Source organism: Prunus mume, linkage group LG2 (assembly GCF_029339155.1).
Source record: "Prunus mume cultivar Tortuosa linkage group LG2, ASM2933915v1, whole genome shotgun sequence".
Lineage (NCBI taxonomy): Eukaryota > Viridiplantae > Streptophyta > Magnoliopsida > Rosales > Rosaceae > Prunus > Prunus mume.
This window is the reverse complement of record NC_142699.1, coordinates 31,277,186-31,301,629: the sequence shown is the minus strand read 5'-3', so window position 1 is coordinate 31,301,629 and position 24,444 is coordinate 31,277,186. Positions and strand designations below refer to the sequence as shown.

General features: G+C 34.7%; 3 protein-coding genes across 3 annotated transcripts; 2 read left to right on the top strand and 1 right to left on the bottom strand.

The window, feature by feature from the left end:
* The first annotated feature begins 185 nt into the window (after positions 1-185).
* NOF1 (U3 small nucleolar RNA-associated protein) lies at positions 186-15,688 on the top strand. Its single transcript, XM_089045854.1, has 25 exons — positions 186-535; positions 735-836; positions 1,224-1,356; positions 1,980-2,077; positions 2,961-3,156; positions 4,603-4,747; positions 5,108-5,231; positions 7,462-7,562; positions 7,661-7,792; positions 8,873-8,953; positions 9,806-10,008; positions 10,516-10,588; positions 10,728-10,787; positions 10,923-10,961; positions 11,046-11,134; positions 11,396-11,460; positions 11,689-11,735; positions 12,793-12,852; positions 13,420-13,491; positions 13,970-13,999; positions 14,093-14,187; positions 14,275-14,380; positions 14,554-14,616; positions 14,734-14,805; positions 15,314-15,688. The coding sequence occupies exons 1-25, from the start codon at positions 508-510 to the stop codon at positions 15,386-15,388; spliced, it is 2,289 nt and encodes a 762-aa protein (XP_088901980.1). The 5' UTR covers positions 186-507; the 3' UTR covers positions 15,389-15,688.
* Positions 15,689-17,935: 2,247 nt separating this feature from the next.
* LOC103323571 (60S acidic ribosomal protein family) lies at positions 17,936-19,226 on the top strand. Its single transcript, XM_008225573.2, has 2 exons — positions 17,936-18,254; positions 18,877-19,226. The coding sequence occupies exons 1-2, from the start codon at positions 18,057-18,059 to the stop codon at positions 19,036-19,038; spliced, it is 360 nt and encodes a 119-aa protein (XP_008223795.2). The 5' UTR covers positions 17,936-18,056; the 3' UTR covers positions 19,039-19,226.
* Positions 19,227-20,227: 1,001 nt separating this feature from the next.
* On the bottom strand, positions 20,228-23,421 carry RID2 (S-adenosyl-L-methionine-dependent methyltransferases superfamily protein). The gene is made up of 8 exons (XM_008225572.2): positions 23,190-23,421; positions 22,991-23,074; positions 22,831-22,886; positions 22,615-22,671; positions 22,204-22,253; positions 21,873-22,025; positions 20,845-20,977; positions 20,228-20,653 (listed from the first exon to the last, which is right to left on the bottom strand). Exons 1-8 carry the CDS (start codon positions 23,359-23,361, stop codon positions 20,489-20,491), a joined length of 870 nt encoding a protein of 289 aa, XP_008223794.1. The 5' UTR covers positions 23,362-23,421; the 3' UTR covers positions 20,228-20,488.
* Positions 23,422-24,444: the final 1,023 nt, after the last annotated feature.

Here is a 24,444-nt window from a genome sequence, read left to right as displayed (position 1 = left end):
GTTTAAGTATAAAAAATAAAAAATAAATTTAAGTGAATAGTAATTGCCTTAGACTTGCTCTAGACTTAGCCTCATAGGTGGAGCAAATAAGCTGATCTATTTACGTGAATAGTGACAGCTCTTGCCCTAGACTTAGTTTTGTGAGCGGAGATGCTCTTAAACCCTAGAATCTTAACCCTGTTGCCCAATCCTTAAACCCGCCAGAAATACAGCAAGAAAAAGAAAAACAGAAAAAAAAAAACCTTAAACCCCCATAAACCTTCCGTACAACTCCTCCTCCCCTCTCTTATGCAACGCATTAAACTCAAGCAACTCCGGGTTTGAACTCCAATCCTCCTCCCGTCGCTTTTCATCTTCTTCCCAAACGGTCGCTTTTCATCATCTCCGCCGAAGCATCCGCACCTACCCAAAACCGAGCCACAAGCATTGCAACTCTGCAATAGAATTGGGTTGTTTGTTTAAATTGGACTGATTTTGTTGGAGAGAAGTTTCTGTTTTGTTCTTAATATGGGAAAGCAATCAGCTCAGAACCCAAGTAAGTTTTTTGTTTGGCTTCCAATGACCCAAGTACCTGTTGATTCACTATAATTCAATCTTTTATGTTTCTCTTATCTTAGAAACTTCAATCTTTCAGTATTATTCTTCCTTTTAGCTTTGTGTTTATATTTTTCGTTTCTTCTTTAAAGCAATAATTACTGGTGAGACAATTTTTTATTTTTTTCTTTCTTTAACAGGATTTGGGAAACGCAAAATACCCAACAAGTTCAACACAGGCAGGAAAACTCGTCGTCTTGAGGAAGAAAATGTTGCACATAGCCCCTCCTCTACTTCCTCAGGCATGTTAACTTTATAGTGTTTTGGGAAATTCCGAATGTGCGTTAGTTTTAACTTTTAATTTAATAATAACTCTACTTCCTCAGCCATGTTACATATTTGAACTTTATAGTGATTTGGGAGATTCCGAATGTGTGTTAGTTTTAACTTTTAATCTAATAATAAATTGTCTTTTCTTTTTTCTTTCCCTTTTAGCTGTTTTGTGGGCTGAATTTGTTCCTTAAAATTAGTACTTGAGATAATCACTGTTTTCCTTCAAGTTAGTTTGATTCCTGTTGTACTATTGAGGGTTTGCATCCAATTACTATCATAAGGGAGTTTCGATATTTAGTTGATGTTGTTGCCTAATTATTGGAATATTCAAGATCAGGGTACTTTTTCTAATACAGGGGAACTACCAAAGGAAGAATCTAACGGTGTGTCTGAAGACGAAATGGTTTATAAAGAGCCATCCATGTATGATAAATTGTTAATGACGCTAGGGTCATCTAGTAAATCTGTTGCTGCTGCATATAAACAAAGGTAACACTCGTCTCAAATTCCTGAATTCATTTTCAGTCTGTAAGTGTGTACTTATTGTATGTAATTAAAAGAAATTTTGTGGCCCCATTATGAAGTGTACATAAGGTGGTGACTTTTGGTTGTTCAAGTATGTTTTGGCTCTTGTATTCACTTATTAGCTGTGTCATGCTCTATTCAGCCAGATCTAAGCTTAGGATCTGAATTATGGTTTATAATGTTCCTAGGCGCCTCTAGGAGTCAAGTACTCCTTTTGAGGGTGTACTCTAGGAATCAGCTACTCCATATGTTGTCGACTTCTTTACTTCGCAAAAGAAAAAGAGGAAAAAAATGGCCCTGCTGTCCTCTGTAACTCATTAAGGAATTCATTTTTTTGTTCTTTTTTATGCTTGTTTGATGAGGTATGTCAACACTTTGTGCTTGAGAAAAATATAAAGCTCAACCAAGTTGGATTCATAGCTGAGCTACATTTACGTTTAATTGATAGTAATGTAACTTTCTGGAGTTATTATTGGGCAGTATAATTTATATGTATGCTCTTTTCTGAATGTCATTTATTTAAAACAGGTTGATTTATTCAAGAAATTTACAAGTAACATGTTACCATCTGCTTATTTCCTGTGTAGAAAAAGACAAGAAGAAGGTTTAAGTGACACAGAAAAGGATGAAGATGATGGGACTGAATCTTCTATTGACTCAGATGAAGAGGATGATAGTGAAGAAGGTAGAGCATTTATGATTTTCATACAAACATTGGTAAATATGTTTGCAGTCTCAGCCCATTTATATTAAATCCCTTTAAATGATGTTTACTAGTGCATTTTCCTTTCGTAATGATTTGGTCTCCAGAACCCCATATCTTTTTTCGTTCATTTTCCTTTTCTTTTTATGTAAGCAACCGAAAGCCCCTAATTAAGGTTCATATAGTCATATATCAATATTTTTATGGAAGGAAGACACTATTGTAGTCTGCATGAATGCTTAGTTACCTTTCCATCTCCTATGCAATATGAATTAAGATGAGGTCTATCTTCTTTACGGTACATTGTTTTTTTTTCTTATGCGGTGTATTGGTGTTCCCCGTTATGTAATTGAGTTATGGTGTTGTAGAGATGGATTATTTTTTTTAATCCCGATTCCGTCACTATGGATTCGGTTAATTAGTTTTAGGGACTGAGCCATGGGGAGCAAGGGTTTGGTGAGCATTGTTTCCTCATAAAGATCACACTACTGCATGGAGACTAAAGGAATGTAGTAAGTAGTAATTGGAATTCTAGGTTTGAGGGAAGAAAAGAAGTACTTTAGTATTGGTGTTCTGTTATATACACGAGCTGACATCCTTTGCACAATAGAAGAGCAATTGAATGACAAAATAATTTCCACAATTGTACTACACTTGATGAATTCTTTTGGGTTTTGATGCCGGAGAACGCCTTGCTCTTGTAAACGTGGTTAACTATCCACCATTGTGTTTATGCTCTTTTATTGTCAGGTTAACTTAATAAACAACATGTATAAGCGCAAGTCAGCTTGACCTTTTGTCTTGTCCTTATTTTTAGCTTGATCTACACTGCATATTATTTAATCCTTGTAATGTTTGTACATAGGAGTTGATGATGAATTTCCTACGAAAGGAAAACCCAAAGACCCTGAAATAGCTGGTATTGAGGAACAGAGTGAAGATGCTGAAACTGAGGATGATCTGGAGACCTCTGACTTGGATGACCAGGAGAGCTATGACTCGGGTGTACATTACCTGGGAATCAGTTGTCCATCTGCTGTTGAAGAATCAATGTGCTTGAGGTGCATTTACATGAAATGTCGTGTTTATTTAGATTTTATGTTTTTATCATGCGTTGAAATTTTCAGTGTGTTGTGTTAAGCTTGACGTAAATCACCACTAGCTTAAAGTTTAATTGCGGGTCCAACAATCTTGAGTGTCATGTGGCTGTAAAGTACCTATATTCATGTCCAAATATGAGTGCTAAGTGAGACAAGAGTGTAAGTTGGATGACCCAACGGAATATAGGATGATGGACAGTTTGGTTGAATGAGCGAACAAGAAAGTTTGAGGTATGATAACGTGTGACCTAAGTGAGAATATGACCTTAGATGGGATTGAATGGGCAAAAAGAATGCTGTAGTTTCACACTATTTAATTGGAAGTAGGGTTGATTTATGTTTATCTATGATTCCATTTGTAAGATTTATTTTTATCAATATATTTCGTACTTTCTTAGGAAAACAGAGAATAAATAACAATTTATCATGGTTATTTATTGTCACATTAGATTTTGTTAATTGGATAGATGGTATAAATGAAGCCTAGTTGAAGCGTATTTCAGTGAACATAAAATGGTTAAAGATTCTAATTCATTTGCCCTTTCCTCGGAAAGAGCAAGTTTCTTAGCTAGCCAAAATAGTTTTTGATTTGACCAAGGGACTTTTGTGTTTGGGAGTGTATGAAAAATGGATCTCTTACAGTAAATATGGGAATTTCTTTAGACCGAGTAAATATGATATTTGAAATGGGATGACATTCATAAATTTTCCTTTTTCGTTAACCGTGGGAAGACAATAGAGGTGGTTGCGAATGTGCTGCAGCAAATAATGTTACATAGCCTGCTGCTTGGATTGGATAACATATTGACCCTGACTAGAAGTCTAGAGTCGATGCCTGGAGGGCAGATTTTGTTGTTATCAAGATTATACCACTAGTCTACCACTAGTATTAAGGGGGGTTTTAGTTCTTGATGCAGAAAACTAAGTATAATGCTTTTTGTGCATGCGCACACACACACACACACACATGTGCATATGTATATTATATACATGCACACGCACATAAACAGAACAAGAAAAGCCACATTAGGGCAACAAGAAAATGAAAAAAAAAAAAAATAAAAAAAGAAAAAAAAAAGCGCCAAACTAAGTACGGGACCAATCAAGTTGAATCACACTGAAAGCTACATCCTTAAAGTTCTTAGACAATGTCACACACAAGGAAGCAAGGAATCTTAGTCTGTCCCACAAATAAATTTTCTCTTCTTCCATATCTTCAGAATTTCTTCCATTAATGCTTCTATGTCTATGAATATTTGTTTTCTGGTGCTATCTGATTATGAATTTTTATGGCAGAACTTCGTAGGTATTTCCAATTTGGTAATCTGTTTTTTTATCTTTCAACCTCAGATTGTATTACATATATACACTATATATATATTTTTTTTTAATTTTTTTATCATGCAGTTCCTTTGATGTACACTTTGGGCACAAGTTAACAAAAGCAGAGGTTGAAAATCTGTCAAAAAAGAAATGGAAATATGAGTGGGAAGTGCCTGCTGTTGGGATGTCAAAGGGCAAGTGGGCTGGAACAGGAGAGTGTTTCATAAAAGTATGTCTCCTTTTTTTGAACTGTGCTATATATGTTTGTCTGTACGTTGTAAAAAAGCTCTTGAAAGGATCTCTTTTGCTTTTTTTTTTTTTTTCCCATAATGTAAATCCTGGTATGGGCCGTGCAGCCTAAGGGCTACAAACTGGAGGTATCCTTTCCCATCCTCATACTCCTCCCAACCTAGTGGAGGCTCTTATTGATTTTTTCTTTTAGGTACATGGTCCATGTCTTACCTTGGCATACTAAGTATAGTATGCATACATTATAATGAGCTAGTTTAATTGAAAATGCTTCTTATTCTGCAGTTTTCATATAATTATATTCATATATTCCTTTTTCACTTTGAGTAATATTTTTCAGGATGACAACCCCAATTCTGGTTATGGTCTGAAGCCAAAGTTGTACAAGCACTGGTTGGATGTATATAACACATCTGGAGGCAATAATTTTCATTCATCTAGACAAAGATTATTCTTCTCCCTCTGTAAGTGTACCCAATTCTACTTGAATTGATGTCTTCTCAGTGTCATTTCTTGAGTTATATCATTGAGTTCAATGGAACATGTTTCCCCTCAGTTCTCAACTCTCAGAAAAAGTTAATCTGATAATAATTCCATTTTGGATCTTATGTGGTTGAGTCTACCAACTTTGTTCTGAAAGCACTTCCTGATATGATTATGCAACTATGCTAAATATGTGCTAAACTTGATGTGATTTTTCTCTGACCTTTTCTTATGGAGCTTTAAACAATAAATTAATCTCAAGTACGGGTAAATCGAAATAGACTGTTCTTACCTTTATATTGTTTAGACTTGTCTTTTGAGTTGAAACTGCAGTTTATGATTGATTCCTATTCCTCATTAGTGGGGCTTTAGCATCCATAATCAAATTGATGAGAGCCTTTATTTATCTTCTTCACCATAGAAAATGTCATACACACACACACACACACACACACACACACACACATATATATGATATTTAGCACAGGTTTGTAGTTTATCCAGTGTTTGTCGTTTCGTTGATCAAATAAATAAGATTTCTTTCATATGCCATGCTTCATCTGCCAGGACACCTCTGGGTTGATTCTGATGCATAATTTTTAATTTCCAAGTCAATATAATTTGATTTCCTGCTGGGTTGGTCTAAAACTGGATACATGTCCTTGCTTCAGAGACAAAAAAATTATGGATATAATGGTAACACCGCTGTGTTTCAGCCATGCATCCGTTACTATGTTTTGGCATTTGGAAGGTAGGAATTAGCCATAGTCATTTACACTGGGCAAGTGGCTTTCCGATTATGAGTTCATTGGAGCATTCCTTATAAACATGTACAGCAATGGTAGTGGGTTACTCATGCATGAAAGCTGTTCTCATGTTTACTTTTCTTTACCCTGAACTGAACTTGGATTTATCTTCATTTTAAATTTCAATCCAACTCTTATAAACCCACAGCATATAATTCTATATTAATGAGTGAAGAAGGATAATACTTCAGCTTTCTATACGATAGGCTACAGAAGAAGCTAGCTATGCACATTTTGAACTTTTGGATGGAGAACACAAGAACTCCCCACAATTGTAAAAGATGAGCAAGTACAGAATGCTAAAGTTATCATTAATTGAAAATTAATTTTTCAACTTAAATACCTTAGCGGGTTGTCCTTTAAATATATTTTAGTTAAATAAAACTGTATTGAGTGTGAACATGAGGCTGTAAATAACCGTATGTCTCAAGCTTAGTGGGTAGGCGGTTCCTTTTACAAAGAGGGAGAATCTAGTCCCAAGTAATAAAATGGTGATGGTAAAGTAGACGACATACCAGCCGTAGGTTTTTGAGGTAGATGTGTAGGAGAGAGCACTTAGAGTTCAAAGTTGAATGGAAAATCCTTGTGAGGGCCTGCATTGATGATATTACTGAGTAGGGCGTTTGATAATCTTAGCTAATTATGTGCAACTATTATTTCTGACAGGAGTGCCATTTTATACTGTATCTGATGACTAGTTCGGAATTTAAGTCAATCTGGACTTTTCCTTACATTGGAAAAATCACGGTACCTGAAAAAAAAGGTCTTTGTAAAAGAATTAAATTATGGTTAGTATTCTATCTGAATTATAGACGTAGACTACCGAGTGTCGAAGTAATTGTTAAGTTGTTCAGTAATTGTTTTGTTTTGGCTTGATTCCGGTGAATACGTTGTCTGGTATAATCTTTCATTTTATCAATGGAAGTTGGGTTTCTTATCAAAAGAGGAAGTGTCATGAATTAGGGTACTATTATACCTTGTATTTTACTATTTTGTATTAATCATTCATGTAAAATACCAAGAAATATCCAAGTAGTCACATGGTTCTTAGTGTTGCTTGCTTCAGCTGTATGTAAGGGCAGCATTGTACCAATAGTTTTATGAATCAGGACATTGTCAGTTCCTGGTGCTTGGGACATGGCTCGTTGAGCTGTGTTGAAATTTAATTTGTGTTTGATTGTTTAATGCAGTAGACTGTCACTTTTTGTATTATCTTAGAGGCGTTTGGTTAATCCTGACACACAGGCTTTATTTTTCTGCTTTTTTTTATTTTTTTATTTTTATTTTATAATTTATATTTTTCCTAAATTCTTGTAGTCATGAAATTTTTGGGCTTTGCAATTATAGTATGGATTGACTAATTTTACATCTATTTTCTGGTTACGTTGGTATCTACATTCCGCAGTCAACAGCTATCGGGATATATTGCATTGCAACAAAAAACCCTTTTATCATAGAGGCTCTGACGAAGACTCGAGTGCCATGGATGCATATATTATGCATTGTGTACGTGCTTGTCCCTATTCCTTGAAAGATACCAATATTTTTGTGTTAAGATTATATATATTGCTCTTATAATGATTAATTGAAGTGATATAATGCAGCTGAATCATGTCTTCAGAACTAGAGATCTTGTAATGAAGAATGATGCAAAAGTGTCCAAGCGTCAAGAAATTGATAATAATGAAATTCTTGCTGATGATAGTTTCCTTGATCATGGATTTACTCGTCCTAAGGTATATAAGCGTCATGTTCTTGTTATAATATATTGGACTTGGATTTTTTATTTTTATATTTTGTTTAATCTTTAAACTTGGATGTACTAGAAGTTTCACTATTATCACATATGTGGATATGGTAGCAGTACATATATTAGGGCATGTGTCGATTCATAATGGGAATTACATAATTATAGTACAATAAGTTTGAAACTTGGTTTTGTGGAATAATACAACTCTTGTAGGTTACCCAATTTCTATACCATAGAGTTGACAGAAAAAAGTGCATTCTGTTGCTCTTGTTGTTTGTTTTTCCTTTTATTTTTTCCTAGGAAAATTCTGTGAAGGCTCGGACGATGGATTACCTTTGGTGGGTGCAATTTTCCAAATACTTAAATGGTTGGTATTATTAGTCCACATAGTGGAGGAAAGTCAAAAGTCGGGTATTTTTTCCAATTCCTATGTGGCATTGTCTCCAGATATCCCTTCATTGAAGAGGTTGTTGTAAGTCATGATTTTATTCTTATATCAAAGAGCATGACTTTATAAAGGATTTTAGCTTTTAGTTATCTGAGTTCTTGAGATTTTTTACTGTTAGAGTTGAACTACTTGGGTGAATTATAGTTCCTTAGATTGCCTGTTATAGACATTTATTCACATTGACTCATATTCATCCTAGTTACCCAAGAAGTCCATTTTTATAACATCATCATATGGTATAGTATATCCTGTTTTCTGTACTTGCCCTGTAGTGTATCTTTCCCACTTGTTTGTAGACGTGTGCAATTTCTGTTTTAAATTTAATCAAACTTGTTTCCGGAGGCTATCCACTCCTGGCTTTTCTTGTAGTTGCAATTGATTCTAATGGACTTAGTGCATCTCCGGATATCCACTCCTGGCTTTTCTTGTAGTTGCAATTGATTCTAATGGACTTAGTGCATCTATAGTTATAAATCTTATCATCATCAAGCTGCATATAAAGTTATCTCTTGAGACTTGATGCATATCTCTGGTATAGAGAAAAGAACATATATCTTCAAATCCAGATATTGTAATTTGCATGCTTAGCGAAGAGGATTTGTTTTATTTCTTCACCAGGTTTTGATCATATTGCCAATTGCGAGCATTGCACTTCGTGTTGTTAAGAGGCTAATACAGCTTACTCCTTCAGCTCACAAGGTACCTTTTCATTTTTCATTTTTGCTTCTATAAATTATGCACTGGTTAACCCCCACAAAGTTTGTATAAGGGAATATGTGAGGATTTCTCTGGGGGGTAATAATGTGAGGAAGGTCAGATTTAATCCTATGATATGATTTTATGAGTGTTGTGCCGCTTTTGGATGGACTATTTTTTCCCGGTTTCCTGTGTATTTCTTTTCTTTTCTGCACCTTATTCAACTTTTCTATATAAAAGGCTTTCATATTCTTTCCATATTATTAATTTATTTTCCGGCATCTCTGATACCTTTGATTTAAGAGTAAACCCCACAAGCATGCAATGAGTAGAAAATTATGAGGAAATTCCACTACCTTTCTACCAGGAGTCTAGGCTGTACTCCTTTTTTGGAATATTTTCATAATCTTTATTAAATACTAATCCTCCAATACTCACTCTGCCTGTATGAGATTTCTCCACTTATGTTGGTTCAAATGAAAACGGAAAAGTTTTTATTGCAGAAAGGTCTGATAATGGCCCCTTTCCATGTCCCCCCTGAATTCTGATATTGGATGCGATTTTCAAGGGCATAGTAGTAAATTATTCAGATGTTGATATAATTGTTGAGATTGTTCTTAATGGAAGCTACATAGCTACATTCTGCTGCTTGAAAGCTCAATTGCCAAGAATTCATGTTAGCAAACTTTGTAAACCAATCCCTTAACCAAAAATGATCTTATTTACCTATGAATTAAATAACGAGGGTTTAGTCAAGTGGTCAGGCCTGTTGGTTGCTCCCACATAGTCTGGGATTTGATTCCGTAAGGTACCTATGTTTATCCTCTTTTTAATACCTTATGTCCACTTTCTCAGGTTAATGTGGAGCACATGGATCGATTTTGTAGAGAGTTCGGAACTGAAGACGATCATGATAATGAGGACGAAAAAGAAATTCCCCCAGGTGACCTTGACTACGGAAGTGTAAAACCTCATAAGTCTACGAAACCTGGTGACTTTCAAGTACTTTTTGGTGGAAATAGCAAGGATGACTTCATGGTTGGCATCAAGTTCACAAAGTAAATTACTTAACTTATAACGATGATGACTTATCTGCAAATTTTATAGTAAAAACCATTCAGGAAAGCATTGCTCTTATTGTTGCTTTATTAAGGGTGTTGTATAATCTTCGATGCAATGTGGAATGCATTAAGAAAGTAGTTGACATGTGAGGTTAGAATTACTAGTATCTTTTGGCCATTTAGTAGATAGTATATCTTTGGTAGACGATGTAAATTTTGAGATTTAACGAAGTCAAATAATGTGAGCAATCAAACAGTTAATTTTGGGTGCTAGAGGTGGCTTTAGAAGATTTATTGAGAGCCTCAGTATCATAGAATACACACAAAAGATACTATATGAGTATGATATAATATTGATAACTCGAGAGTATGTAAAACTCTTTCAAGAGTATGCAGGGCTTGTGGCCATGGATAGTAATCCCATTATGTCTTATGTGTTAAATAAGTCAAAACGTTTTATAGGAAATTAGATTTTCAACTCATTTTTCATTCTTTGTTTTGTAGGAGGAGCATAAAGTTGTACAGTGATTTCTATACCTCAGATATGATAGTTGCCTCTTCAGTTGGTTTGTTGAAGGTAATTGATTGACTTTTTTTTTTCTTTTTCTTTTTTTTTCTTTTTTCTTTTTTTTGCACTTTCTACACCTCAGATCTGATTATAATGTGATTGGCTACCACTTTCTTTATATTATTATTGAGTGGACTTATTTTTCCAGAAAATTGATGAGGCTAAAGTAAATAAGGAAAAGGATGTCGACTATCTTTCTTCCATAGAGGTAAATCTCTTAGTAACGTACTAACCTGTCAGTGTTTGGTAGTATGTCTGTATGGTTCTCATGAGTTTTTATTTTTATTTTTCTGCTTCCGTGGTTCTGTTCCACTAATGGAGATATATTTATTTGATGTGGCAGGTTCTAATTGTTGATCATGCAGATGTTATAACAATGCAGGTAAAGAGTGTAATCAATTATCTACTTGAAATATATATTACTTGCAAAATTTTATATCGTCTCTTTTCTTATAAAAATTTCCAGAACTGGAACTTTTTAAAGTCAGTTGTTGAACAATTGAACCACATACCCTCTAAGCAGCACGGAACTGATGTCATGCGTATAAGACAGTGGTATGTTTTCTTGTCAATCTTTTTCCAACTGATGTGAACATTGTTTTGTGGTATGTGGTTGCATGGTCAGTTTTCCTACTTATAGTGTCCTCCCTCACACTACTAGTTACGAAATGCTTCCTATACAGCCTATATAGTTATGAATATCTTGAGAAGCGCAATGACAGACAAAAATGTTGTTTTCTGAATTCCAAATTTGATTTCAAAACTAGTTATTATATCACATGTCATGAAGATTGAGACATTGCTTTTCATGATCAGGTACCTGGATGGATATGCATCCTTCTATAGGCAAACGATACTTTTGAGTTATTATTCAACCCCAGGTAAGATGCCTTCTTCTTTTCTTATACGGAAAAAATGTAGTTGATAAGCTATCAATTACAACTGTGAAATCATTTTCTTTTTTTTGTATGTTCTTGTATACTTCTGATATATTTCAAATTTAAAAAGTCAATAATATATGCATTAAAGTTAAAGGGTATTCATTACCTTGATAAAGATATGCACTCCAGTTCTCAATCTCCTTTAATCTTGATGCTTTCTTACTGCAGATATAAACAGTTTGTTCAACAAGAACTGCAATAATTACCATGGGAAGGTGTGTTTAAAAATAAATATTTAGAGCATAAATCTTTACTTTTGACTATAAAATATCTTCTATAGCACTTCTCCTCCTACAAATTACAATAATGTTCCCACAATTCATTGCATGCTTGGTTGCTCTTGTTATTATTCTGTAAAAAATTTCTTTCCTTTTGGTAGTGTACTATATATGAATTCAGATAATTAACTTTTTTTGTGGTTGCTTTTTCCTCTTCGGTTCAAAACTTGTTTGGAACAGATCTTTTAATCCTTTAAAATAATGAAACTGAGACACTTGTCATGTTGTGGATCATTTTTAGTTACAAGAACGGTAATGCAGGAAACATGAAATGTTATATTTCTTTGAGATAGAATGTTTGAAAACCAGCACCAGTTTGTCTCTGTTCAGACTTGGTCATTTTAGGACAGGAGGGCCTTATCTGTACTTATCCAAAACTACTTTAATGTGAATGGTCCACTGTTTTATGCTACAAACATACAAACCTGTGGGAACAGGTCTTTATTTTTCGGTTTTCCATGATGGCACCTTGTACTTTTTCAACACCTGACATACTTGTCTGTGTCTACATATCATGATAATTTATTACTGACTAGTAGCCGGTAAGTATGTCAATCCTAACCAATAGTAACGTGTGTGTATATGGTATTCATGCTTGCATTGAGAAAATACATTAGAAGCAAAGATTCATTGGGAAATTGAATCTCCTGAAGCTAGATTTTCTAAGAGAAACTGATAACATGTGTCCATTCATCTACCCAAATCTATTTTTAAAACAGAGACTATTAAGTCCAGAATATGCTGAGCTTTAGTGGCCTGTAAATACTATTGTTCAGTGCTCTACTGTCCAGTGGTCCTACAATGGATCAAATGATCAGTAGAAAACATGAAATTAATGACAAGTCTATCAATTGAAAAATAATGGTTGTTTTCCCAAGAAAATGCAAAAGAAAAACTTCATTTTGTGATTTTCTCAAAACATTCAGACTGCTAATGCTTATTTTATGATTCGCAAAATTTGCAAGTCTAAAATACTTATTTTGTTATACCATAGGTGAAGTTGGTGCATGAACATAAAGGAGTTCTTCCTAAAGTTGTACTTCAAGTCCGCCAGGTATTTGTCATCCTTTATTTCCCCTTCTTCGCATGGTTAGGAAGCTGAGTGTACTGTCCAAGTATTATTTCAATTTATGTACTGCTCCTTGTATCTTTCTTGTTGCTGATAATTGGATTTTTTTATATAGTTTTTAAGGTGGATTTGAAATGAAAACATTTAGTCAGGGATATTTTATTTATTGATTTATACTTTGGGTTCGCTTGGGACCTGTTGCGGCTATGTCACACAGGGTTGAGACAACTCTTTCTCATCCCATAATCTCAAACTGGTAAATGCAGAATTTGATCCTAGGTCCCTGATTATGGTTCCTTCTAAGGTTTCATAACTCCATGTAATAATAGAATCTCAAAATGGATATGGAATGTGTTCTTTTTTAGTTGGTGTGATTGAATATTTATCATACTAGGGTAAGTGTCACTTTACTCAGTTACTTATTAAATTGTAAGGTATGGGTTTATAAATTATTTCTAAGGTATGGGTTTATAAATTATTTCTGTCTCGGATATTTTCTGTTTGGAATGGACTTCATCAGCTAATGCATACTGTTACTCCTCAACCTTCCAGATTTATCAGCGGTTTGATGCAGATTCAATAGAGCATTTTGATGATGCTCGTTTTGAATATTTTACTACGAAGGTTTGTTCTGCTCTCCATGATGGGTTCCTTAATGACATGAGACTTTATAATTCATTGCAATAAATATAAATATAATTTGATTTCTGAATTGACGTAGCTTGACTTAAAGTAGATCTTTGTAACTTATGGCTAGATAATATATGAAAACTCTGATTAGAAATTTTCTTGAATCTGAATTGCAATAGTTATGGAACTTTTTGAATTCAAATGACTTATTTAAGATCATTGGTAAATATTAAACCTGTGTACTGTTTTACCTTTTTGTGAAACAGCATAAAAAGGTAAAGATTTAAACCTTGATAATTCAATTTGAAGATTTTTCAAAAGAAAAGGAGCCCATATATACACCCTGTTCCCTCCTACTCTAGTCATCGAATCTGCTGCATCTTGAAAAGTTAAATTTTGCACTTCACTGATTTACTTTATTTCTTCCATTTTTGCTCGAATTTTGAGATGTTTGTTGTTTTTCTATTTTCAGGTTTTCCCAAAAATAAAAGATTCTATTGAGGTAATTATTTTAAGCCTAAAATTTGCACTTATTGCAATATTAGTGTTTAAAATTTTTCCGTGAATGATATCTTCCTTGGAATTTTTCATTCAGGGTGGGATTATGATATTTATCAGTTCTTACTTGGAATATGTTCGAGTTCGGAATTTTTTAAAGTCGCAGAGTGCATCCTTTTGTTTGCTTCATGAGTGAGAATCTGTCCTATGTATATTGTGATGAGTTTCTTTGTGTGGTCACAAATGTGCTGATGAAATATATGTTTCTTTGCTCCTTAGATATGCAGAACAAAGTGATATTTCTCGTGCACGGGTTCAGTTTTTTGAAGGAAAGCGGAAGATCATGCTTTACACTGAGAGATCACATTTTTACCACAGATATAAGGTAGGTTCTTTAGAGTGTTTTGTCCACTGGTCATGTATATGTGTGCTCTTCTATATTGGAGACACTACATTGTTGTCTATTGTTGTTTAAATTGGAAAATACTTTATGGAAGATTGAAGTCAGTCTTAATAGCCTCTTTGCTGACACATCCTTTTTATTTTTGTGGTGAGTAGATTCGTGGAATTCAGAATTTAATAATCTATTCACTGCCGGAGAGAAAGGAATTTTACCCTGAGGTGAGCACGATATAAATCGCCCCTTCTCTTTAATTGATATTTTATATCATTCAGTTTCAGATACAGTCATATACTTGGTCTTTTTGTAAAACAAATGTTCTTTTGATTTTATCACAGGTTGTTAATATGATTGATGGGTCCCATGACATGGCATGCACAGTGCTCTTTTCTCATTTTGATCTCCTTCGGGTATTTTTTTTCCCTCTCTTTTTAAATGTGCTGAATTCTGCTGTGATGTGGATGAGCTAGAGGGTAGAGTTGAACATAGTAGGGGATTTAAATGTTTAAGAACTCAATGATCAATCTGTTATACTAGAAACCAGCATGGTTCTCTTCAATTAAATAAAGAAACTATCCACAATGAGCTTATATCTCAAGTGGTTAAGAGCAGTTACCCATGCACCCGAGGGGTACCTGTATTAAAAAAAAAAAATCCAGCATTAAAATAGTGTAAATCTGATTGAGAATATGTATTAAAGCAAGCCTGTAGCCAGGAAACCAGTTGGTATTGTTCATGTAACTGATGTTGAATTGCACTCTTATGACTTTTCTCCTGTTGTCTTTTTGCCCTCCCTGATGTAGTGAATATGAATTAGATTGTCTACTTTCTTTGTTTGTTTGGGCTTGGGACCCCTTGAATATCAGAAGAAAAACAAAACATTATATTCACTAGGTTTTTTCTTTTTTCGCTTTTTAGCTTGAGAGAATTGTGGGAATGGCTTCAGCAAAGAGAATGGTGACATCAAAAATGAGTATGTTTTCTTTCTCTTGAAGACTTTGGTGAGCTCAAGAAGCCCTTAGAAATTCAGAATATCAGGCACTTCCAGCACCGCAATGGTAGCTATTCTGTCGTCTTCCAAACCAACCTTCATAAGATACGAGCAAAGGAAGTCTTGATTTTTGGATATAAGCATGGGGGTTCAGAAAGGATGTTCAAAGAAATAATGCATTGTAATTTAACTTTGTATTCTTGACTTATTTTTTTAAGCAACAGGACAGGTTTGATATTCTAGGTTGTTGTACATGTATAATTTTTTATAGTGAGCAAATGCCAATTGACAATTTTTTTGAATTTGTTTTTTCTATTATCTGTGGTGATACCGAAGGGTACTTGGATTGTTCAATATATTGTAGGATAAATGTGATATAAGAGTTATCAATCCATTGTTAATCTGCATTCAACTTAATCCAACGGATTTAATTAATTGTTCAGATTATATGATCTGATATTAATCCAATTTGTTTATAAATCATTTAGTTTATAACACTTTCGTTTTTGGTTTTTTTGGGTTTTGTTTTTATAGGAGATAGTGAAAAAATACATGATAAATGATGAAAATGACAAACATGAAAGAAAAACTATGGCGAAAGGAAAGGTGAAGAAAAATGCATGAAAGAAAAATTTGAAAGAAAAAACACTTTGAATTGCTTTCAATTTTTAGTTTTTATTTTGACTTTACATTTTATGTACGTTTTTCATTCATCAATTTAAAATTTGAAAGCCATAAAGAAAAAAAAAAGGAAAAAACTACATAAAACCCCCTCAACTATAGGGTCATTTTCAAGTTCATACTGATATTTACGAGTACATACTCAAACCCCCGAAAATCCTATAAATTGCCCACTTCGTTACACAATTCATTAATGAATCTATTAATTGATGATGAGTATTAAAGATAATTATTTGATATTATTAGTTCCTAGGCTTTGTTGAGTCACCTATCCCAAATAGGTAGGTAGGGAGGGAGGGGGGGAAGGGAGACGGAGGTGGCAGCCATGGCTGGCAGTGTGGGGTAGGGTGTAGTTGCGATTTGCTGGGGAAATAATAAGGTGCAACTAATTAGTTTTTAGCTTAATATAAGTTTGCTGACGTGGACTTATTAAAATCATTAGATTAATCTAATGGTTTGCATTCTTTTAAATGATTGTAAATGCATTGATGCTAAATGCAGAGACTAGAGATCCATGATGATGTGGTGAACATGGGCCCCATGATGATAATAAGGTGCAACTAATAAATTTTTAGTTTAATACAAGTTTGCTGACGTTGACTTATTAAAATCATTATATTAATATAAAGGTTTGCATTCTTTTAAATGAGTGTAAATGCACCGATGCTAAATGCAGAGGTTCGGAATCTATGATAATGTGGTGAACATGGGCCCCATTCTTAGGTCCCAACCCAGAATTTTATCAAGCCACCACCAAAACCAACCAAACTTAGAGAAAGGAAGAGGTTAAAAAAACCTATACAATTGGGTGGAGAAATTGCAGAGAAAGAAAGAAGAAAAAAAGAATAATGATTGCAAGAGTTGATTGTTAAGTTTCATTAAGCTTCTTTTTGCCTTTTAAATTATTTCGTTTGGCAAAAAGAAAATAATAATTAAAGGGTATTGTAGGAATAATGGTAGGTGGAAAGATAGGATTATGTTTTTTCAAATTTACATGATGGGTAGAAAGATAAGGTGAGTGGGGAAATAGGAGAGGGGAAATAACATCACTTTTTCTTGGTGAAGCATATTATATTATGTCGTTCGCTCTTGGAGTTCAACTGGTGAAAGGGAGAGTAGAGTAACAATCAGAATTAGGATAAGTTAAGGCTCTTTTTCCGCTAATACAATAACGTGTTAAGAAATGGAAGAAAAAGTACCTAACCATAAAATGCTAGTTAAAAATCTCATCGAGTGCAAAGGACCTAGTAGTGACTAGTGTAGTAGTTTAGAGCAATTACCCTCAAGCAAGGTCCTGGGTTCGAGTCTTAGCATATGTGGTGTGTGTTAGTTTAGTATATTATTACCTATCTCAATAAGAAAGGTCCTAATAAAATAAAAATATCTGAGTTAAAATTAATATTATTCGTGTTCATGTTAAGTATTGGTCAATTCAGCCCGCAAAGTTTGGTATTGTAATTAGGAACGACAATTTAACCCAATTCTTGCTTCGCTTTAATAGGGTGGGGATGAAGATAGAGCTTCACATTCTCTTGCAGTTACTATTTAAACTTTTTTTTCTCGTTGCTTTTCAAGTTTAAATTTGGGTTTTAAGAGTGTAATTGTAAGATTATACATCGCATTTTATGTGTTATTACACTAATTTACAATTTTTAATCATTATTAAGGAAAAAATACCAATAAAAAAAAGGAAAAAAATATTTAAATATCAATAAAATAGTTATGGGGCTCGTTGACTTGTTAGGGTCCGCATTGACGGTTGACCCACAAAAACGAGGATTGTAATGACAAATCCATCCCCAATCACATTCAGAAAATTACCTAGATCTTACAGACAAATAGGACTTTTCGCGAGTGCCTGCTAGGGTTTTGGCATCGCATTCTACATAAAGAGCAAATCACTAAACGAAGCGCCGTTCATGCCCGCAGTGTCTCCCGAGTTTCAAAAGCACTGACATCTGAAACTTAGGGTTAGGGTTTCGATTCGCCATGGGAGTGTTCACTTTCGTGTTGAGGACCTCAGGAGGAGAGTGGAGCGCGAAGCAGCACAATGGAGACCTTGAGGCCTCTGCTGCCTCCACATTCGAGCTCCAGAGGAAGCTCGTCCAGACCGCTCTCTCTACCGACTCTTCCGGTGGGGTTCAGACCTCCTACTCTCCAGTCACTCCCACATCAGCTGTCTTCCAGGTCTTTCTCTACTAAATCTCGAGTTTTTGTTTTTGGTCGTATGATCCTATGCCTTCGATTTCTTTAGTTTTGTGTTTTATTTTATGGGTTTGATAAGACAAGGAATTTTGAAATCTGGGATTTTTCTTTGATTTGTTTGGTTGCTTATTGTTGGTTTTTTATGGGTTTATGATATGTGGTTTGATCGTGCATATGGGATTGTTTTGGAGCTTTTTCTTTTGATTTGTGATTTCTGAAAATTGCAATCGATTATTGCAAGAAATTGAATGAAATTATTGTTTTACATGGAAAATAAGCTCTAAATGGTCAAACACCCATGTATTTGGTTTATGCTTCAAATTTAATAAAAATTATGTTGCCCAAATTGTTCACATAAGCACTCACGCTTGTTTTTGTTTTAATTCTATTGATATTGTCTGTTGTAGTGAAAAGCCAAAGTTTAAAAGCACTTCCCGATGCAATATGTTTCGTATGGCAGTTTTGTGTTGAGAAAAACCTTGGAAACCATTGGTTTAAAGAGGACCAATTGTGGTTGATATGTGATACTAATGCTTGCTAATCCCTTTTCAATGGTTGTAGTGTTGTGTTGCCGAATCCATAACTTGAAACTTCTTTGGTACAGGTGATCGTTGGTGGTGGCGGCGGCGGTGGCGCCTTTATTGGAGGCGGAACTGCTGCAGCTCCTGGAGGTGGTGCGGCAGCTGCAGAGGCTCCGCCAGTCGAGGAGAAGAAGGAAGAAAAGGAGGAGAGTGATGATGACATGGGATTCTCTCTCTTTGATTAATCTAGTCATAACTCAGTGGTTTTCGGGTTATATATTATGTCATAATCTTACTAGTTTCCTTTTTCAATTTGCATTAGTGTTGAATTTTTGTGAATTGTTGGATAAGAATATGAGACATGAAAAGTTTTGTTTGATAAATTTTTGTTAGACAATTTGATGGCACTCTTTAAATGATTGTGTTGTTGAAAGTTTTCTCTGTTTGGCTTTGTTTTCTGTATTTCTCATCTATTTAGCTGTTTATATCCAGCTTAGTTTTTGCTCCCGTAATTCTTCACCACATTTTCTTTGGTGGTGGTTACAACGTTCCATACAAGTAAAAGAGTCGTCACTATTAAGCCTTATTTTGCAGTGGAGGTATATATGTACTGTGCAGCCATCGAAGTCTGTCCTGTATGCACTGCGTTCCTAATTTGATTTTTAAGGTTCCCAACCTGAGTTATGTTTGTCCTATAATACCAAGCACAATGGCTTGGTACTTGTTATTTGGGCGCTAAATTTGAAAATTGAAGGTTCAACATCAAAATTGATGGTAGTGACAATTTTTCATGGGTGTGCGTCATTTTGAAATCAATATAATTTAGCCATCTGCATTCAATTCAATATAGATTGGATTGGAAAATCACAGTCCAATCCGATTGGATCATAAGTTTAATCTAATCAAACACATTAATAGACGTAAATGTAAAATATAAATGAAATGTGAGAAAATTATTTTTATTCTATAATATATTGCATAACTCCATCTAATGGCTTAAAATGGCTAAAAATGTTCATAGCTTTTTCAATTATAAATACTAACACAAACAAAATAAGTACGAAGCTAACTAAATTGGATTGAATTGAATTAGATGGGATTGGATTCTCTCAAGCAAATCAATCATCCGATACAATAATATCGGTTTTGGAAACTAGGGATCCAATCCAATATGCCAAATCATCAAAACCGATTAAAATTGGATTGGATTGGATCTTGCACACCCTTAATTTCTGAGCTGCAAATTCCGAAAAAATGAATGCCAAACAAATAGAAGAGGAAAAACTTTGAAGGAGTTAAGCTGGCTCAAATGCGAAGTTGCATATTGCAATCCGGATTATGGTAATGTCAAGGGTTTACCAAGCCAGTCTTCCAAGAAAATATCATCACAAAACGATGAATGCAGAGGTGAAAAGGAATTAATAACTATATTCATTCATCAAACAAGGCTTTTATTAAGTTGCTCAATACCTTAAAACAGAACAAAGTTTCTATTTTCTCAAAACTGTTAAGGTTACAGGAATAGTCATATTACAACCAGACGTCCATTACCTGGAGAGATTTGTATATAAATTGCTTATGGCCAGTATTCTAAAGCACTATTGAGAAAAAAGGAAATGCATTTGCAGAGCCCATATAAACCGCTTCAAGCACACACCAACGCCAGAACACTCAAAATTTAGGCCTGCTGTAAGATCAAAACCGAGCCTTACGTTTCCGAGCTGTGTACTTTGTGTCTGGTGGAACAACATTTCCTTTTTTCCTCATCTGTTCCTTCTTCTTTATTATCCATTCTCTTCCCTTGCCTTTCTTTGTTATTTTCTGTTTTTTCTTGGGCCTGTGCCTGTCTGAGATTGAAACCTGCTTCACACAAACAATAACACATCAGAAATTCAGAAAATAAATAAATAGCTATGATTTAGTGCTTTGGAATTTACATTCGCCTTGTGGAATAATAGAAAGGTTATACCGGAAGAGGACAACGTAGCTAGCCAACATCACCTTGATGAAGCAAAACAATGAGGATAGTAAATGCATCAGTGAAAACTTACTGTCTGATTGTCTTCATCTTCACTATCATTGTCAGAGGAACTCTCACCATCTTCGCCTTTTCCATTGGGAGTGGATGTGCTAATAGATGGTGGGCCACAGGTGAGGACAAGGTATTCTTTTCTTTTCTTGGAACTGTTACAAGATAATTAATGTGAACTCAGAAACTAACCCTTTTTCCTATATATCCTATTCATGCAATACTCTCTTAAAAGCTTCACTCATTGGGTTAAGTTACGGAAACACATTCCAATTTTTCAATTGATCATCCAGGCAAGGAAAATATTAGATTGAAAGGAAATCAAAAGAGGACTAGTAAAAGGTAAAATGATGAAATGAACATGTAGACAAGAAAATGTATAAAACCATTGTACCATACAATGATAGTGCAACTTGTAAAATGGAAGAGAAAAAGGTTATTTATTTATTTATTTATTTAAGACCTGAATTTCTTCAGGAGCTAATTCACAAGTCAACAGCAATGATGAGCAGTTCAGCAATCATTCTTTACATGTTTATTGCCTTCTGTATTCTCAAGAAAATAAATAACACGAAATACACAGAGATGAATACCACAATGCCTTTGATATTTTCATTTATTCTGAAATTGTCTAATTATTACATCAACATCTCTTAACAAATCCATTCTATGTCCCATAAATTAGGGTCTTGTTACTCCTTTCGAAATTACCATTATTTCATTTATCGATTATAGCATGCCTTAAGAACTAGTCAAGGATGTCAAATTTCCATGCAGAATAAAAATCCAAACTACATATCTGTTCATATTTACTGGCATTGTTCAGATCTTTTTGTGCAGTGCATGGGTCGATCTGATATATACTATTGTTTTTTTAAAAGCTGATGTGGAAAGCCTGAAAAGGTTCATGTACCAGGAGTGGTTACAAGGTGTTTGTCAGTATATATATAGGCTCATGCATGAGCAAAGACCTTAGAGAGCAATTTAGTAACCACATCGTTTCAGACAAACTAACAGCCTATCATAAGATTTCTTTCATTGGTTGCATACCTGTTGGGATAATCAACAACTACACCCCCAGCAAATCCAGCACGCATTGCAGAACTCAAAATCAGCTCTCGCTGGTCTAGATTTTCAGGATACACTTGAAATGCTGCTCTTGCTCCCCTTGCTAAGCATCTGTACAATGATCCAAAGAAAGCCCTGCAAAAGAATTTAAGACAAAAGGCTCATACTGCAATCAAGAAGAGATTACAGGCTCACCCTATGTTTAATGTGGCCAAGACCAATAAGATCCTGATACACCTATCTTCACATTTCAAGCATGCAACAATATAGAATTATGATGAGGATATAAAAACCAATAAGAAACACCACATACTTCAATCGTAATCGTGGATTATGTGAGGACTTATCAGCATTGCACAACCACTGCATTCCAAAAAAAAAAAAAAAAGTTAAATTGGAGAAATATTCATAAAGTAGACCATACCACACTATCAACAATCCATACATGAAGTAGTATCAGTAATTACAAATGAAGAAAAAAGAGGTATAAAATAGCAATTTTAATTCAGGAAAGCTTTAAGGATTAAACAAACCACAATCATTTAGAAAATGATTGTTCATATATTAAAAATAGAATGGAAATAATTGGCATTTAAGCTCTCAACTAGTGGAGTATAAAAATACTCCTGACAAGGGGCACATGCTAACATAGAAAAAATAAAGCTAAATATTAATTTCATTGTAAGTATTGGCGAGTAAACAAGAAAAAAAGAAGAAGGCAAACCTGAACAGCTGAGATACTTATGGCTCCATCAATAACTCCTGAACGAAGTCCTAAGCCCTGCAAAAATAAAAAATTAGGGTTGAACCATAACATTTTGTTGATAAAAAAGAAACAACTTTGGGTTGAATGCATTTCTCTTTTCTTTGTCTTTTCAATGATTACGCTGAATTGCAAACAAGATATAAGCAAACATATCAAGTGCTTGAAGTGTGATACCTGACCCATGTCCCCAAGCAAAAGGTCACCCTCAACCTCATTCTCCAATGCAACATCTCCAATTATCAAATAAATGAAATGCCAATTTAGAAACAACCCATGGGAGCAAGCAAAACAAAAGTTAGAAACAAAGTATAAAAAAACCCCAAAAAACATATACCAAGCATTGACCGGGAAATGTCTAAACCAATCCACTGATGCCCACTCTCTGACAATGTATCTCCGCTAAGACCCGAACCACAACCTACAGTGAAAAGCTCAAGCACTCAGCTTTTTCACTTGTTCAGTGAATAAAACTAAAACCCTTTTTGCTTTTTGATGAAAAATTGAAAGATGAGCTGCTGGGTTTCGAAAGATACCAATGTCGAGGAGCAACCTGGGGACGCCATCTTCAGGCAAAGAAAGAAGCTCGAGGGCTCGGTGGGAGAGCTCTGACTGAATTTCCATGATTCGAGAATTGCGAGTGTACTTGCGAGCCTCCTCTTCATTGTAGAAAATCTCAGGTGGAGCTTGCAGCTCTGGCCGAGACATGATTGCTTTCTGTTCTGTTTCTTGTTTCGCAAAACACAACAAAATGAAAGAGAGAGGGAGGAGACAGATAGAGCTTAAACCCTAGCACTGTGGCATGGGTTTACAAGCTTCAGGCTTAATGGGCTCAGATTTAAGTCTCTGAAGTCCAACTTTGTAGCCCAGTTTGGGCCCATTGTTTTCATCATTCTCAAACCAAGCTTTTTGTTGGTGTCTTTTTTTCCTTCCCAAGCTGTCTACTTAAGCATTATTTATACAATAAGAAGAATTCCGTCAATCATCAATGCTTGCAAAAACATTACAAGATCATCTCCTAACATGGTAGGCTTTCGACTTGGATGGAAAGCATAGATCCAATCCAAAACCAGAACAAAAATGAGAAAAACTAGAGTTGAGATTTCTCATTCTAGCAAGATGAGTGACACGCACTAACATATGTTACAAGTTTTTATTTATGGGTTAGATTTTGTAGCGCGTGTTATGCTTTCACTTGACAGTATACTCGGTATTCTGCCATGCAAGTAAAATTGCATTTGAACTTGTAAAGATGGACACCCAACTCACCTATAAAAGGTTAATATTTTCCTTGAACTTAAGCACCCAACTCACGAGAGCATAAAGGGAGGGTGAGGGCGGAGGGGCGGAGGGACCGGGAGTTGCAGCTTCATCTTCTTTTTTTTTCTTTTTAAGTTTTAAGTTTTGTATATTTTTCTCACTTTTCTGACATTTTTAGAATAAAAAATTTGACCGCGTGCAAGTCACGGTATTTCAACTTTTAAAGAGAATGATTCTCATTTCAGTCGATTTTATTTAATTTATGGATTATAAAAAAAAATTGAATAAATACTAAATTAGATCAATTAAATATTGATATTTGTATGCAATGATTTTAAATTGATTGTACCTGTCCATGCGTGATAATAAAAATGGAAGATTAAGGATTTACAAAAAACGAGATTGAAAAAAAGATTGGTTAGGGGAGTAAGGCACACCCAACCCAACTGAAACTGACCTATAAAAGATTAATATTTGCCTTGAACAAGCACTTAACTCATGAAAACCGTGCACACTTTCTCCCTTATTTAT

Bases quoted from the DNA above. Each gene is read 5' to 3' on its own strand.
- NOF1 (XM_089045854.1), top strand. From the start codon at position 508: ATGGGAAAGCAATCAGCTCAGAACCCAA. The intron at 7,563-7,660 runs GTACGTGCTTGT...GATATAATGCAG, and splicing joins ATGCATATATTATGCATTGT to CTGAATCATGTCTTCAGAAC. The intron at 11,135-11,395 runs GTATGTTTTCTT...TTTCATGATCAG, and splicing joins GTCATGCGTATAAGACAGTG to GTACCTGGATGGATATGCAT.
- LOC103323571 (XM_008225573.2), top strand. From the start codon at position 18,057: ATGGGAGTGTTCACTTTCGTGTTGAGGACCTCAGGAGGAGAGTGGAGC. The intron at 18,255-18,876 runs GTCTTTCTCTAC...TCTTTGGTACAG, and splicing joins CCACATCAGCTGTCTTCCAG to GTGATCGTTGGTGGTGGCGG.
- RID2 (XM_008225572.2), bottom strand. From the start codon at position 23,361: ATGTCTCGGCCAGAGCTGCAAGCTCCACCTGAGATTTTCTACAATGAA. The intron at 22,672-22,830 runs GTATCACACTTC...TTATTTTTGCAG, and splicing joins TGCTTGGGGACATGGGTCAG to GGCTTAGGACTTCGTTCAGG. The intron at 20,978-21,872 runs GTATGCAACCAA...ATCTTGTAACAG, and splicing joins GTTGTTGATTATCCCAACAG to TTCCAAGAAAAGAAAAGAAT.